The following is a 17,956-nucleotide window of genomic DNA, read 5'->3' as shown; positions in this document are numbered from 1 at the left end:
ACATTGTAAAGTCAGAGACAGCAAAGGACTTGGAAGAACAGTTGAACGGAATGGACAGAGTCTTCAAAGGAGGATATAAGATGAATCAACAAAAGCAAAACGAGGATAATGGAATGTAGTCGAATTAAGTCGGTTGCCGCTGAGGGAATTAGATTAGGAAATGAGACACTTAAAGCAGTAAAGGAGTTTTGCCATTTGGGGAGCAAAACAACTGAGGATGGTCGAAGTAGAGAGGATATAAAATGTAGACTGGCAATGGCAATGAAAGCGTTTCTGAAGAAGAGAAATTTGTTAACATCGAGTATAGATTTAAGTGTCGGGAAGTCGTCTCTGAAAGTATTTGTATGGAGTGTAGACATGTATGGAAGTGAAACATGGATGATAAATAGTTTGGACAAAAAGAGAATAGAAGCTTTCGAAATGTGGTGCTACAGAAGAATGCTGAAGATTAGATGGGTAGACCACATAACTAATGAGGTGGTATTGAATAGAATTGGGGAGAAGAGAAGTTTGTGGCACAACTTGACAAGAAGAAGGGACCGGTTGGTAGGACATGTTCTGAGGCATCAAGGGATCACAAATTTAGTGTTGAAGGGCAGCGTGGAGGGTAAAAATTGTAGGGGGAGACCAAGAGATGAGTACACTAAGCAGATTCAGAAGGATGTAGGCTGCAGTAGGTACTGGGAGATGAAGAGGCTTGCACAGGATAGAGTAGCATGGAGAGCTGCATCAAACCAGTCTCAGGACTGAAGACAACAACAAGGCCAGGATGGACTACCAACAATACGGAAAGGATAGATAGCTAATTTGCACATAGAGGGTGCATGGAGAGTGTGAGTGTGTGTGTGTGTGTGTGTGTGTGTGTGTGTGTGTGTGTGTGTGTGTGTGTGTGTGTACACTTCAGAAGGACTACTTCATCCAAAAGTTTAAATTTATTAGCAGCATTTCTCATTGTGCCTGTCTGCGACTCAACAACTCCTCTGTTTGAGTGTAATCTTTGCTATCCATAATCTTCATTTCAACAGGATCTGCATCTGTGCTGAATCTTTTAAGTCATTTTGTGATGCCTTCAGCTGACAGTTTCTTTATCTGGTGTAAGATTGTACAGTTTTGGCCTTAGGCCAATTTCAAATACCTGAAATAGAAGCATTATATTTGAATGCATTATTATCATTTAAACAATGGAAAATCCAGGATGAAATGTAACAATATAATTAAAGGGATAGTTGCTACTCACCTTATGGCAGAGTGCTGAGTCGCAGAAAGGCACAATAAAAAAAACACCACTCACACATGATTACGTAGGCTTCCCCGGCGTAATAAGTCTATAAAGTCTCTTCGGGTTTGCTGCCGGATCCTAAAATCAACTTGACTCGATATTTTGGCAATCCAACTGTTCGCCACCTTCAGGAAAATGCTGCTGCTGCTGATGAGTCCCACTGAGAACTGAGATAGTCTCAGCGGGTCTCATCACCAGCAGCAGCATTTTCCTGAAGATGGCGAACAGTTGGATTGCCAAAATATCGAGTCAAGTTGATTTTAGGATCTGGCAGCAAACCTGAAGAGACTTTCTAGACCACTCACACACACATGATGACAGTCTGGCACATGAAGCCAGACTGTGAGCAGTAGTGCATTATGAGAGAGGCAACCTTGTGGGGTAAGGAGGAGGTTGGGGGGCTGGGGCAGGGAGGGGAGTAACAGCAGGGTAGGGATGGGGCACAGTAAAGTGAGAGTAGGCAAGCTAAGTGCATTCGGGAGGTTAGACGGAGAGTGGAGTGGGGGTGGGGGTGGGGGTTAGTGGAAAAGGAGAGAAGTAAAAAGACTAGGTGTGTTGATGGAACAGAGGACCGTGTAATGCTGGAATGGAAACAGGGAAGGGACTAAATGGGTAACAACACTGACTGACAAAGGTTGAGGCGAGGATGGTTACGGGAATGTAGGATACATTGCAGGGAGAGTTCTCATCTGCACAATTCAGAAAAGCTGGTGTTGGTTGGAAGGATCCAGATGGCACAGGCCATGAAGCAGTCATTGAAATGGAGAACATGATCAGCAACAGAGTGGTCCAGTTGCTTCTTGGCCTCAGTTTGTCGGTGGCCATTCAAGCAGACAGTCAGCTTGTTGATTGTCATGTCCAGGTAGAGTGCAGCACAGTGTTTGCAGCTTAGGTTGTAGACCACATGACTGGTTTCAGAGGTAGCCCCGCCTTTGATGAGTTAGGTGATGTTAGTTACTGGAGTGGAGTTGTATGTGGTGGGAGGATGTATGAGACAAGTCTTGCCATGAGGCAAGGGATTGGGAGCAGGGGTTGCGTAGGGATGAACGAAGATATTGTAGGTTCGGTGGGTGGTGAATACCACTATGGGAGGGGTGGGAAGGAAAGTGGGGCAGAAATTCCTCATTTCAGGGCACGATGAGAGATAGTCAAAACCCTGGCGGAGAATGTAATTCAGTTGCTCCAGTTCTGGGCGGTACTGCGTCATGAGGAGAATGCTCCTCTGTGACCAGACGGTGGACTTTTGGTGTTGGGTGGCTGGATAGATAAGGCACAGGAGATTTGTTTTTGCACAAGGTTGGGAGGGTAGTTACAATCTGTAAAGGCCTCAGTGAAATCCTTAGTGTATTTTGAGAGAGACCGCTCGTCACTACAGATGCGACGGCCACGGGTGGCTAGGCTGTATGGAAGGGACTTTTTGGTATGGAATGGGCAGCAGCTGTCGTAGTGTAAGTATTGCTGGCAGTCGGTAGGTTTGATATAGACAGAGGTACTAATATCATAGCCATCTTTGAGGTGGGAAGTCTGCATTGAGGAATGTGGCTCAATAGGTTGACTAGGACCAGGTGAAGTGAATAGGGAGATGGTGTTGAGCTTCTGGAGTAATGTGGATAGGGTGTCCTCAACCTCGATTCAGATCATGAAGATGTCATTAGTGAATCTGAACCATAGGTTGGCATAGGATGGTGTCATGCATGTGCCCATAGCCATACCCCGGATTTGTGCGCAGGTAATGCCTCCAAAGGAGAAGTAATTTTGAGTCAGGATATAGTTGATCATGGCGACTAGGCAGGAGGTGGTTGGTTTGGAATCCGTTTGGCGTTGGGCAAAGGTAGTGTTCAATAGCAGTAAGACTGTGGGCATTAGGGATGTTTGTGTAAAAGGAGATGGCATCAATAGCGATGAGCGGGACACTGTGTGGTAAAGGAATAGGAACTGCGGAGAATCAGTAAAGGAAATAGTTGTTACCTTTTATGTAGGTGAGTAGGTTGTGGGTAATAGACTGAAGGTGTTAGTCTATGAGAGCAGAGATTATCTCAATGAGGGCACAGTAACTGGCGACAATGGGATGTCCTGGGTGGTTGGGTTATGGACTTCAGGAAGCATGTAGAAGATAGGAGTGCAGGCAGTGGTAGGGGTGAGGGGGGAGAGGGATACTGGGAAGAGGTTCTCGGCTGGGCCTAAGGATTTGAGGAGAAATTGGATATCCTGCTGGATTTCCGGAATGGGGTCACCGTCCCAGGATTTTTAGGTGGACGAATCTGACAGCTGGCGGAGTCCTGCCAGGTAATCCTTGCAGTTGAGAACAACAGGTGTGGAGCCTTTGTCAGTTATTAGCTGATGGATTGCGGATCTTTGTGCAGATGTAAATTTAATTTGCATGTTGAGGGATTTGGGGAATAATGGTGAGACAAGGTTCAAGGTTAAGAAATTCTGGGAAGTTGACAGGGCATGATTTGGGGGGCAGTGGGACTGGATCGTGGTTGGATGGAGGAGTGAACTGAGTTAGGCAGGATTCACTATTAGTCTTTGGTTGAGTCTGACTGGTAGGGTTGGTGGCGAAAACGTGTTTCCACTGTCGCGACTGGGAAAATAAGAGGTGGTCTTTAAAAAGTCCTGCATGACAGAATTGGGGGTTGTGGCAAAAGGTGGGGCCTTTGGAAAGGAAAGATACTTGTGTGGGGCTAAGGCTTTTGGAGGAAAGCTTCATGACTATGTTTTCGGTTTGTTTAGGTTCTGGGTTCTGTGTGATGGTGAGAGTGAGTATTGGAGGGTGGGGTAAGTGTAGTAGGTCTGCAAAACAGGGTATGTCAGCTATGAGCGGATGTGGGGGGAGGTTTGGATGTTGTTGTAGAGGTGGCGGGCAGCGGGAGTTTTAAGGTGGCAGTAGGAAGTGAGCAGGGAGAGTTTTTTCAGATAGTGTTATGCATGTTGCTCTGGTTCCTGGAGAGCAAGAGTTTGTGTGTGTTGTGGGATCCAGGAATTTGAGATTGCGCAGCAGGAGAATTTTATGGACGGAGAGATGGTATTGTAAGGACGTTTGGGCATGATTGATATGGTTTTGCAGGACTGTGTTGGTGAAGGCTAAGGATTGGAGGTCATTGTGGAAGGAAGGTTGGCAGCCAGAGAAGGGTTATTTGACGGTAAGGCCACTTGGGGATGACTCCAAGAGCCAGAAACAATGCAGGAACAGTATGTGGGACTGAGTTCTGGTTAGGGGTAAGGAAACTTTTCTGTATTATGCAGATGGAAAGAGCAAGGATACATGGTGGTGGAAAAAATATGTAAAAATACCTAAATAACATAAACTTACATCCGAAAAAATTTGCAGACATACACTCAAAATGTGGGAAAAATCACGAAAAGGATCAAATGGTTAAGGGGGACAAATGTGAGTTACAGGTCTGTGGGTGGATAAGTGTGAAGAAGGGGGACAGCAGATGTTACAAGATTGGGGGAAATTAGTAGATCCGAACTCGAATAGAGAGGGGAAGGAATGGGAGGTGGGGAGGGGTTGGTAGGATCAGCCCACTCCTCAGATTTCTACTCGTTCCCCTTATTTCACCCTTTTCGTGAATTTTCCAACGCATTTGAGTGTATCTTTGCTAATTTTTTCGGATGTAATTCTATATTTATGTATTTTTATGCATTTTTTCCACCACCATGGATCCTTGCTCCTTCCATCTGCGTCAGTACAAAAAGGTTCCTTGTCCCTAGGAGTAACCCAGTCCCACATACTGTTGCTGTGTTGTTGCTTGCCTTATGGAATCCCCCCCAAATGGCCATACCATCAAATAACCCATCTGTTCAGATGCGGCCATCCTTAGCCCTCACCAACATAGTTCTGCAAAACCATAGCAATCGTGCCCAAACCTCCTTGTAGTACCTTGCTTCCATCCGTAAAATTCTCCTGCTATGCAATCCCAAATTCCTGGATCCCATAACGCACATTGAAATTCTTGCCCTCCAGGAACTATAGCAATATGCACAACGCCACCCAAAAAAAACTCACCAACCTGCTCACTTCCAGCTTGCACTATACCTCTACAACCACCTCCAAACTTCCCCCATGTCTCCTCACAGCTGACAAACCATGTCTTGCACACCTTCTACATTTACTCCATCCTCCAAAACACCCTCACCACCACACAGAATTCAGAACCTAAACAGACCAGAAACACAGCCATGAACCTTTCCTCCAAAAGCTTTAGCCCCGCAGAAGTATCAGTCCTTTCAAAAGGCCTCAGCTTTTGCCCCACCCCCCAAATTCAATCTGCAGGACTTGTTAAAGACCTTCTCACCTCCTCCTGGTCCCTGTAATGGATACAATTTTTCACCACCAACCCTATCAAGCAGACTTAACCAAAGACCAGTATTGAACCCTGCCTGACTCAGTTCACTCCTTCATCCAACAACAATCCACCCCCACTGTCCTCAAATAACCCCCAGGTAACTTTTAAGAATTTCTTGATCTTCAACCTTGTCTCACCATTATTAACCAAATCCCTCGACATGCAAACTAACCTTAGATCCCCCCCTCGCTCCTTCCCCGTTGCCCCCTCCTTTCCCTTTCTCGGTGTTCTGATTTATGGCAACCTGGTTTCCTGTTTCGGTTGCAATTTTGTTCCTTGCCTGCTTGAGGTTTGACCTCCACTTCAAAATTTCCTGTTTTTAGTGTGAGCCATCTGAGGAAGAACTCCCTCCATAGCATCTACGGTGTGGATTCCTCTCCCCTCCTTCCTTCTCCTCTCCCTTCCCCACTGTAGCCCCCTTCCATCCTGCTAGGTCACCAGCATGTGTAGCGAGTCCATGTGGTGGGGCTGTTATGTACCCATATGTCTGCGCCCTCTGACAACACAGGGATCACACTATGATATCTGAGCTGATCCCTCCTCATGTATGCCAAGGAGTGGTTGCTCATCATCTTCGTGGAGCACCAGAACTACCAGCAACGGCCGCCATGGCCAGACGGGCCTTGCTGTGTATGGATGGTGCCCATGGGGAGGGCTCCTGGTTGGAGTGGGTGGTATCAGGGCAGATGCTTGGCACATGAAACATATCAAGCTGCAAAAATCTGGCCGTTCTCAAATTGTCGTGTCTTCAAATGGTGAAGGATCATTGAATGTTGTTTCGTATGACCCGCTAATCTTCCCTTCCCTCGCTACACCCTGGGAGGAGGGTCAGGCTCGCTGTCTTGGGGTAAAACACTTTCCCTATTACCTCATCTGTCCTATGACGGATGGGAATACATTCACCACCAGAAAGCCATTGTTTTTTGTGGAGAATATTGAGGACAAGTTTGGCAAAGTGGAGTCCCTTAGTAAGATGCGGTCGGGCTCCCTGTTGATCAAAGCTGCTTCTGCCACCCAATCCACAGCTTTTCATGCCTTTGATCATCTTGGCAATATCCCAGTGTTTATTGCCCCGCACCAGTCTTTGAAAATGGCCCAGGGATGATTTTTCATAGGAACCTCATCACGCAATCTGATGTGGAACTCTGGGCTAATCTGGAGTGGTGTGGCGTTCATTTTGTTCGATGTGTGCAGAAGGGTCGCAAAGACAACTGCACCAATACTGGCGCCTTCATTCTGGCTTTTGAGGGAGATACCCTCCCAGAGAAGGTCAAGGTTATGTGCTACAGATATGACGTGAAGCTGTACGTCCCTCCACCTATGTGGTGCTTGTATTTTGGGCATATGTCTTCCCGCTGTACTATGGACCCTTTGTGTGGTGACTGGGGCCATCCACAACATGAGGGAAGCTCCTATGTTCCACCATTTATGTGTGTCAATTGTGCTGACCACCACTCCCCTCATTCATCTGACTGCACAACTTACAAGGGAGAAAACAGGTGTATATGACCCGGGAGATCCGGGAAAAACCCGGGAATTTTTTAGAATTCCAGGAATGTTTCATTGTTTTAGTTTTCAGTTAAATTTTAGTGATTTTGACTGGTAAGAACCAATACTCCAACAAAGGATATTACTGTATCCCGCGTCTGCAGGATGGTACTGCAGCAACAAAACATTAACAAGAGGAAGAAAAAACGAAAATAAAACTTGAGTCGCAAAGGAAATTTGCCATATACAACAACAAAACATAGTGCTTATACAAGCGTCTGCCAACAGCAAAGTGTGTCAAAGGTTTAAGAAAGACTATGCAATGATTCATAATGACAAATTGCCTCTGATGAGCATGACATGACAGCTGTTAACATTGGATTCGTTTGAGCAGTTGTGGGCGGGCTATTGTGCATGCACAGTTGAGTCGCGTATGGGTAATACCTTCTCCCGCTTCTGGCTATGGATGTGTGGCTGGGCACCACTATCTAGTATCGCCCCGGCTCGGAAATATCGTAGATCCGGGGCTGATGCACAGAGCAGTCTGAGTTGTGGTGGGGAGGTGGGTAGTCTCCACGTGACGTGTTTAGGTTTAGTGATTTTGTTGTTTCCTCTTCATTTATTACTCTCACACCAAATGAAAACAAAACGGATTTCTGTGACCGGGAGCTATCAAATGAATTAAAATACGTTCGCATAATTATGAAAGGCTAAAATATGTTGTTATTTTCAGGTTTTATTTCCACCTTTCTAACAGTAAAGCATTAATCACCTTGCAGAACAATGAAATTAATTTTGTCGCTTTGTTAAAGAGATTTGGCTTTTATTAATCTTTTGCGCTGAGACAGTCAATTTAATTGAAACGAAGTGTTTAATTTCGCACTGTTGGCTAGTTTCAACTGTTCACTGCATTTCAAGTGCATGTTTTCAATCTTCTAGCTCGCATGGCATTATGCCATAATAAAGAACCAAACATGAGATTATACAGTACTGGTACTCAAGAAAATTTACATCCGAATCTGGACATACGAATGTGCACTTTAAGCCCAATCATGCATTTTAGTATGGTTCACGAAATTCCGATGAACTTGAAGTGTCTTCTGATGTCTTGTTTCTTTTGTGACATAGTGCAAGATATTTTAATGTTTTACACGTACGAACATACGGGCTTCCTGTAGCTGCGCAAGAGCGATGGTGTCTGTTATCTGGCACTCTCTGGCAACTGCTGAAGCAAATCAGTTTCTAACAGATCACGGGAAAACATTGTGGATGATGGTTTGAAAAGCGTTACTTTCAAAGTAAATTCCCTTTTACACAAGATCAACTATATGCGAGAATGTACGATGAATTTCTTAAATCACAGAGCGTTTGACTCTCAATTAAAAAATCAACTCTTTGAGGACGACCATCTAGAATAATTTCGAGCCCAGAAGATCAGACATTATCGTCATTATTAAAAATTGTGTGATATATCTTAAAGTGTAACATGCGCAAAAAAATATCAACATTATATGTGGAAGCTTAGCTTCTCTTGCAGCTTATTAATCTTCGAGACTACGATTATATGTGAAACCTCTGTTTCTCTTGTAGCAACACTATGTATATTAATTTAAACCATCAACTTATTTGTGTGTTCGCACTACTTAAGGGTGATCTTGCTATTGGCTGACTACATCACGTGTCCTATGCTGTCATCAGCTGGCGAGATCACATAACATGAGGTATGACTGGCTCACAAAGCACGTCGCAATCTCGATTTCAATGCCTTGGAAAGTAACATGCAGTGTTTGGTGGAATTCGAATTTATATCTTCGTAACACGAAAATATGCAGTGTACATGTTGCTGCTGCACATCAAAGATCTTTCCAAAACGGAAGACTCTTACCAACACTCAGCCACAAAATGTATCATCTGTGTGTCACAGGTTCGCCCGCTCTCTTTCAGTTCTATACCTTGCAGAAGCCTGTACTCCCCCTGTGCCCTGCCCTCCTCCACCTCTGAAAGAGAGGAAGAAGAAACAAATCCCAAAACAAAGTGAAATTGCGACATATTCTACGGTCAGTTACTAGAAATGCAACGTCATGCCTCCTCCTATTCTGCATTCTGTCTTGTTCTTCAAGAAACTTATTTCTGTGATGACCACTCTCCAACATTTCGTGGTTATCGGGCATTCTGTCGGAACCATGCTGGCCCTGGGGTAGCATCTGGTGGGGTCTGCACTTTGGTTTGCTTTGATGTTGTTAGTGAATGGATCCCCCTACATACCAACTTGGGAGCAATAGTGGTTCGAGTGCAAATGACTCCAGAAATCACCATTTGCAATGTCTACCTCCCTCCAGGTAGGCCACTTCTTTACATTGCACTGTCTACCTTAATCCAGCAACTCCCGGCCCCATTTCTTCTCCTTGGGGACTTCAGTGCCGACCACCCACGGTGGTGTCACTTCAATGGGTAGGGGTATCCTAATCAATCAACTTATCAGGTACCATGATTTTTATCTCCTCAATGATGGTTCCCCTAACCACTTCAGTGCCCCTCATGGCACCTTCTCTGCTGTCAATCTCACAATCTCCTCCCCTGCCCTTGTGGCTACCCTACATTGGTCATTCCACGATGACCTTTATGACAGTGACCACTTTCCAGTGATTCTATCATTACCCTGCTGCCACCAGGTAGACATGCCCCTACGTTGGGTATTCCGCAGGGCCAATTGGCCTTTATGTCAGGGTGTATATGGCCCGGGAGTGGCAGACTCTGCAAGAGAGGCGCTCTGCATCGCGGTGTAGCTTGCTCGCCAGGTTTCGAGAGGGTGCGTTTCTGGATGAGGTATCGAATATATTGCTTCCCCCTACTTATACCTCCCGAGGAGATCACGAATGTAAAATTAGAGAGATTAGAGCGCGCACAGAGGCTTTCAGACAGTCGTTCTTCCCGCGAACCATACGCGACTGGAACAGGAAAGGGAGATAATGACAGTGGCACGTAAAGTGCCCTCCGCCACACACCGTTGGGTGACTTGCGGAGTATAAATGTAGATGTAGATGAGATCTGGGAAAAACCCGGGAATTTTTTCATCTGGGAAAAACCCGGGAATTTTTTCATCTGGGAAAAACCCGGGAATTTTTTCATCTGGGAAAAACCCGGGAATTTTTTCATCTGGGAAAAACCCGGGAATTTTTTAGAATTCCGGGATTTTTCATTGTTTTAGATTTCAGTTAGTTTTGTAGGTTTGACGTGTAAGGTCAGATACGCTGACAAAGAACTTTAGTCCACTACTGCTGAATAATACTGCAGCAATGAAACATAAATCAGAGAATAACACCAAAATAAAAGTTTAGTTGGGTAGAAAATGGGTAATTTACACAATGCACAGACCAGTTTGCCGACACCGAAAAGTGTCAGAGGCTTTAGGTCGAAGATTATGCAGTACATCCGTAACAACTAACATGCATTCGATGTGCGTGACGTCACAATTGTTTAAATTTCTAACAGATCACCAGAAAATATTACGAATAGTGGCTTGAGATGCGTTACTTTCAAAGTAAATTTCCATGCAAGATGATTTATGTTACGTGTGAGAATGTGCAGTGAATTTCTTAAATAACTCTCATTCAAAACGTAACACTTTGAGGATCAGCCATTTGAAAACCGTCGGGCCCAGAAGATAAGTCATTTATGCCACTATTTAAAATTTTACCGGCACATTTGTATTTGATATGACTTAACATGTAACACATGCTAAAAAAAGACCGAGCTTCAGGTTAGTTTTCATATTTAATGTTGTTCTTTCATAGATAAAAAATTATGCAATCAATGCCAAAAAGTGTAATTGACCTTCAAAAAAATGTGCATAATGCGTTACTGAGCAATGTCACAAGTCTCTTCATGCCAGAACACTTTGACTTTTCTACGCAACTGATAATCATTTTGGCACGATTTTAATTGCCAAATTAGAGCCTGTTAGTAGGCCTACGGACTTCCTATCATTGTAGGACTAATAACAGTGGATGCCAATAGACGATGCAATTCTCGTTCGTACATACACATCTGCTTACAAGTTAACCGGTGTAGAAACGCACTTAGCTGAGTTGAGCGAGCTCGGCGTAACTTCGTAACGTACGCGCCGCGGCCTGTCTTTCTCGTAGGCCTCGTGCTCTGAATAACTGCTGTCATTCGCTAGTGAGGCCACGTGACATGAGCTATGACTGGCTGACAAAAGTGCATCGCTCAACACAATTTCTATTTTAGAGTTTCGGAAGCTACCGTGCTGTAATTTGTGGAATTTGTGTAAATACTTTCACAATACGAAAATAATTGTCTCGCATCAAACAACTTTCCAAACGCATTGTTTTTCCAGGATTTCGTTTCCTAAAGTGGTGGGACGTCCTCCGCCGGTATAAGACCTTTACGATTCAAAGGACTGATACGTTTTATAGCTCCGAGGGAAAGTATACTGTTACTTAACCCGGATGTATTTTCACCCGCTTTATACGCAATTTCATCCGGGAGAAACTGTGATTTTAACCGGGAAATCTGGGAAAAATCCAGGAATTTTTTTTTCTTGTCCACGTAGACACCCTGTATGTACATCTGCTGTGCACTTTGACACCCCTCTCTTGAATTCCATTGATGTAGTCCTGCAGGGCATCTCTGCCACTGTTCTTAATGCTGCTGGCACTGCTGTCCCCCCATCCACAGGTCCCCTCGTCGTTGACTGGTACCCTGGTGGACCAAGGACGTCGCAGTCGCTGTCCAGGACCTCCGACAGGCACTGCAGCGATTTAAGCGACACCCTTCACAGACCAAACTCCTCGCTTTTAAGTGTCTCCATACTAAGGCTTGTTACTTTATTAAGTAGAGTAAAAAGGAATCCTGGGAGCGCTATGTTTCCTACCTGGGGCCGTATGCCTTTTTATCGCAGGCTTGGTCCAAGCTCCGTAGCCTTCTGGGCCACCAGCAACAATCAACTGTCCAGGGTCTAAACCTTCAAGGTGCGAAAAACAGCAGAACTGTTGTCAAATAGTTCTCTACCAAAGCAGGTCATCTAGAGACTGAAACCAAACAGTTCAGTTCCACCTAGGCTATATGGACTGCCTAAGATCCACAAGGAAAATGTGCCATTATGTCCAATTGTGAGTAACATTGGAGCAGCCACTTACAACCTAGCAAAATTTTTGGCATCTTCGCTGAAACCAGTGATAGGCAAGTGTGCACATCACATAAAGAATTCTAGTGATTTTATTAGCTGACTTCAGTCACTACAGCTGCAAAGTAACGACTTATTGGTCAGTCTTGATGTGGTTTCCCTTTTCACAAAGGTGCCTCTTGTGGACTCATTACAGCTCATTGGAAATCTGTTTGGTGAGACATTACAGCGTTGTTTGAGCACACTCTCTCCTCTACATATTTTATATTTAACAATCTGACGGTGTCACCATGGGGAGTCCTTTGTCTCCCCTGGTGGCCAATCTTTTTATGGAAGATTTTGAGGAGAGAGCACTCGACCTACAAATGACGGAACAAGGAAGAGGAAGAGGCCTTCAGGTCGACTGCTTATCTACCATTTATTGGGAATATTTCTTCACAGATAGGCAGAATATTGAGAAAGTATCAAGTGAGAGTCATCTTTCGGCCTCATTCCAAAATTTCATCACTGGTGGGATCCATTAAAGATGACCTGGGACTGTGTAAATCATGTGTTTACAAGATTCCGTGTGAATGCGGCAAATCATATGTAGGGCAAACAACACGAACTGTGCATGAACGCATTGTGGAACACCAACAGCATACTCGCCTTCTCCAACCCACCAAGTCTGCAATTGCCGAACATTGTATTTCCACAGACCACTCTATTAATTATGACGACGAAAAATATTTTGGTCCATACATCAAACTTTTGGAGCTCAATTATCATTGAATCTGTGGAAATAAGATTGTCTGACAATGAGACTCTCATCAATCGTGATATCGGTTATCAGCTAAACTCTGCTTGGAATCCTGTTATAGAGAAACTTCGTAGTCAATGTAGTTATCTGCATAAAGATGAAAATCAACCTGATATCGATATGCCAAGCTTTCACAGTGGAGGGCGTGAGGAGCAGTGCACGGAGTTGTTATGAACGTGCACGCTGAGCAGCACATGCGCAATGTCACCTCAGTATAGCTTTAAATAGCAGAGCTCAGCGCGTACTTGCCACTACTACTACTACAGTGGTACTCACCTGAAGATGGCCAGAAGACTCTGCGCCGAAATATTGTGGCAGGACGTTACTGACATCCGGCAGTTCTCCCGTGTTTTTATAGAACAACCAAAAAGGTGTCTATCTGCTTGAGGGATATTTTCCTGATGAGTTAAAACTGTCTAGGATCGTCCCAGTATACAAAAAGGGAGATAAAGACTCTCCATCTAGCTACAGGCCTATTTCAATAGTACCCGCATTCTCCAAGGTAATACAATGCATCATGTACCAACAATTATCATCTCACTTTGAGAACCTAGGAATAATTAATGCTACACAATACGGGTTTAGGAAGAATCTGTCGACCATTGATGCAATCAACATGGTAGTCAGTTACATCCTCAAAGTTTTTGAGAACAAAGGCTTTGCTCAGGTCTCATTCTGTGACCTAAGCAAGGCCTTCGACTGTGTTGAGCACATGCCACTGCTAGAGAAACTAGAATTCTACGGCATCAAAGGAAACAGTCTCAGACTATTAAAAGCTTATCTCAACAACCGTAAACAGGTAGTTTGTGTTGGTAAGGAAATGTCAAACATAGAAAATGTTAAAGTAGGTGTGCCTCAGGGATCTGTACTGGGGCCCTTCCTGTTTCTGATAATGATCAATGACCTCCCCTCGTTTATTAGATCCACCACTGTATTGTATGCAGATGATACGACTTTTCTCCATAGCAGTAACAATCTTAATGATCTTAAAACCTGTGCTGAAAATACACTCACTCATGCAGCATATTGGTTCAGAGCAAATGGTTTCTTGCTAAATGAAAATAAAACTCAGCAGATAATCTTCACTCTAAGAGAAAATCCACTATCTGATGACCCTAGTTCTGTTAAATTCCTGGGAGTTTATTTAGACGAAAAGTTATCCTGGGGCCAACATGTAAACTATATTAGTAGTAAACTATCTAGAGTAATTTATTTATTAAGACAACTCAGAAATTGTGTACCTGAAACATACATCAGATCATCTTATTTTGCATTTTTCCAGAGTATAATATCCTATGGCATTATCTTGTGGGGTAACTGTAGTCATATACATGACATCCTATTATTGCAGAAGAAAGCCATTAGGATAATTACAAATTCCTCACATAAGGCTCATTGCAAACCCTTATTTACTAAACAAAAAATTATGACTGTAATAAACCTCTATATATACAATGTCTTAATCTTTACGAAGAAGAACCTACAAGATGTGAAACGTAGAGAAAATGTACATTGTTACAACACAAGAAGCATCAAACACATATACACGCCTTACCACAGACTATCAAAATCAATAAATAGCTATGAAGTCACAGGACACAAGCTATTTAATAAGCTGCCACATGCCATACAGGATCTTCCTGAACATACATTCAAAGAAAGACTGCATGAATGGTTTATTGCCCACCCGTTCTATGATATCAATGAATTCTTCAACTGTAAAACGCAGTAATCCGACAGATGACCCACTGTACATTTATTGTAATATAAGCTAAAATATTTCAGTAGTCAATACCTTATCACACTGTATTATAAATTGTAACTTCATTTGACGTTGTCAATTGCTGTAATGGCCTAAAGACAATAAAATCTTTATTATTATTATTATTATTATTATTATGAATGGCCTCCGTCAAACTGAGGCCAAGAAACAACTGGACCACCCTGTTGCTGAGCACGCTCCCCAAGACAGTGTTCTCCATTTCAGTGACTACTTCACATCCTGTGTCATTTGGATCCTTCCTGCCAACACAAGCTTTTCTGAATTGTGCAGGTGGGAGCTCTCCCTGCAATATATCCTATGTTACTGTAACCCTCCTCACCTCAACCTTCGTTAGTGTCCTTACCCATTTAGCCCCTTTCCTGTTCCCATTCCAGCACTACAGAGCCCTCTATACCATCAACACACCCAGTCCTTTTACTTCTCTCCTTTTCCACAAGCCCCGCCTCTACCCTCCCGCCCTCTGTCTAACCTCCTGACTGCACATAGCTACCCTACTCTCCAGCTCTTCCTTGCACACTTCCTGCAGCACTTTACTCTTTACTGTCCCCCATCCCTACCCTGCTATCCCTCCCCTCCCCAACCCAGTCTCCTCCTTAAACCCAACAGGTTGCCTCTCCCATAATGCGCTGCTGCTCGCAGTTTGGATCCGGCTGCCAGAGACTGTGGTCGTGTGTCCTTCTCATTATATTGTTAGTATCACTTACGCATTTAATATAAGAGAAAATAAAATCCCAAGATATACTAAGAGGCTTATAACATACTTTAATGCAACATACCTCTTTGCTCGTGTGGATGCTTATAATTGTCATAAAATAAATTGAACTTTTTGTAATTTTAGGGGCATGTTAATTTTGAGCCGTTGTTACAAAGCTCTTATAATTGTGTATAAGGTTGTTGTTTGTAACATAATGCACCAGGAAGATTATCATTATTTATAGAAATTTGTTAATTAAGCTATATATATGTTTATCTATACTTACACAGCTCTGTGATGCTCCATCCTAAAATTCAAGTGCCATTTGAGGATGCAATCTCCCTGTACTGCTATTTAGATTAACAGTCAAAGGCAGGTTATGGGCTGCACGGTCTGACGCGCCTTCTCACAGTCCGCGCGGCTACCCTCATCCGAGATTCCGGTCCTCCCTCGGGCATTTAGCATAAGTTAGTTTAACTTAGATTAAGTGTGTAAGCTTAGGGACCGAAGATCTTACCACAAATTTCCAAATTGCAGATTATGGTGGAAAGAACTATTAGAATCAATTTTATGAAAGTACTTCTGTATTCATATAATAGAGGGAAACATTCCACTTGGGAAAATATATCTAAAAACAAAGATGCTGTAACTTACCAAACGAAAGCGTTGGTATGTTGATAGAGACAATAACAAACACACACACAAATTTCAAGCTTTTGCAACCCGCGTTTGCTTCATCAGGAAATAAGGAAGGAGAGGGAAAGACGAAAGGATGTGGGTTTTAAGGGAGAGGGTAAGGAGTCATTCCAATCCCAGGAGTGGAAAGACTTACCTTAGGGGGAAAAAGGGGCAGGTATACACACACACACACACACACACACACACACACACAAGGAGACATATGTAAAGGCAAAGAGTTTGGGCAGAGATGTCAGTCGAGGCGGAAGTACAGAGGCAAAGATGTTGTTGAATGACAGGTGAGGTATGAGCGGCGGCGACTTGAAATTAGCGGAGGTTGAGGCCTGATGGGTAACGGGAAGAGAGGATATACTGAAGTGCAAGTTCCCATCTCTGGAGTTCTGATAGGTTGGTGTCAGTGGGAAGTATCCAGATAACCCGGACGGTGTAACACTGCCAAGGTGTGCTGGCCGTGCACCAAGGCATGTTTAGCCACAGGGTGATCCTCATTACCAACAAACACTGTCTGCCTGTGTCCGTTCATGCGAATGGACAGTTTGTTGCTGGTCATTCCCACATAGAAAGCTTCACAGTGTAAGCAGGTCAGTTGGTAAATCACATGGGTGCTTTCACACGTGTTGCGGGTTGCGAAAGCTTGAAATTTGTGTGTGTGTTTGTGTTTGTTATTGCCTCTATCAACATACCAATGCTTTCGTTTGGTAAGTTACAGCATCTTTGTTTTTAGATATACTTCTGTATTCAGGTAGACATCCAGGCTGGCTATGTTATAGTTTTGTAAACTGGTGAATTCTCTCTCAAATTGTGGCTCCGTGGTGTATTCTGTAATGTTATTCTTCCCTACATTGAAATTTTAATGATTTAAGGATATTACTGTGTATATTTATTATTGACACTCAGTACTGTACTGGGATCTTGAAGCATGCTAACATTCTTTTGCAATTTGTATTACAGCTACATACATCGGACTGAGGATGTGGGTCTTGTATCAGGAATGAAAATAGTTTGTATACACAAAATGTTTGAAAGTAAATTATAATCATATTTGTTTATTCCTTGGTATATGTATGCTTCACAATGAGTCTCACAGTCCCGAACAATGTAGGTAGTCTTGTTTGTTAATGTTACGTAGCATATTTTCCTCCTCCTCCTCCTCCTCCTCCTCCTCCTTGTTCTTGTTCTTGTTCTACTTCTTCTTCTTCTTCTTCTTCTTCTTCTTCTTCGTGTGATAGTGAAACTTCAGTTCTCGATTGTTTTATTGTGCAGAGATAATAGTTCTAAACATCAATGAAAGAGAGTTGTAATAAGATCACTAAAATAATGTTTTATTTGTAAGATGGTAAACAACTTTAATTGTGACTGTTTTCAATAAGTTGCTACATGTTTAATGTAGATTTAACGCTTCAATCATGATGCATCTGTTCAGTTTTCCATTAATGTTTTGTATATTTATGCATGATAATTAAAAAAGTTGACATCACTTAAATATTGTGTTATTAATACTTTTGTACATATTCTTCAGTTATATCCCCATTTCATCACCTGGTCTCTACATCTACAGCTACATCCATACTCTGCAAGCCACCTGACGGTGTGTGGCAGAGGGTTTCAGTAGTCTTTTCTTTATTTCTTCATTAGCTTTGCAAGAAGAAATGTATTAAAAGAAAAAAAAATCAAGTACTATTCATCCTACCTTGCTGCTGCTAACAACCCGTTTAT

The 17,956-nt window shown here is 43.2% G+C and overlaps 1 protein-coding gene across 1 annotated transcript in view; it reads left to right on the top strand.

Moving 5' to 3' along the window:
• Positions 1-17,707, top strand: part of LOC126183495 (uncharacterized) — a 56,475-nt gene extending 38,768 nt beyond the window's left edge. Inside the window, exon 3 of the mRNA XM_049925530.1 lies at positions 17,192-17,707. Coding sequence (XP_049781487.1) covers positions 17,192-17,209 — 18 coding nt within the window. The 3' untranslated portion in view covers positions 17,210-17,707. The remainder of the gene's footprint in view (positions 1-17,191) is intronic.
• The last annotated feature ends 249 nt before the right edge of the window (positions 17,708-17,956 follow it).

This window comes from Schistocerca cancellata, chromosome 1, assembly GCF_023864275.1.
Source record: "Schistocerca cancellata isolate TAMUIC-IGC-003103 chromosome 1, iqSchCanc2.1, whole genome shotgun sequence".
Lineage (NCBI taxonomy): Eukaryota > Metazoa > Arthropoda > Insecta > Orthoptera > Acrididae > Schistocerca > Schistocerca cancellata.
The sequence above is the reverse complement of the archived record's forward strand: the minus strand, read 5'-3'. Positions and strand labels throughout refer to the sequence as shown.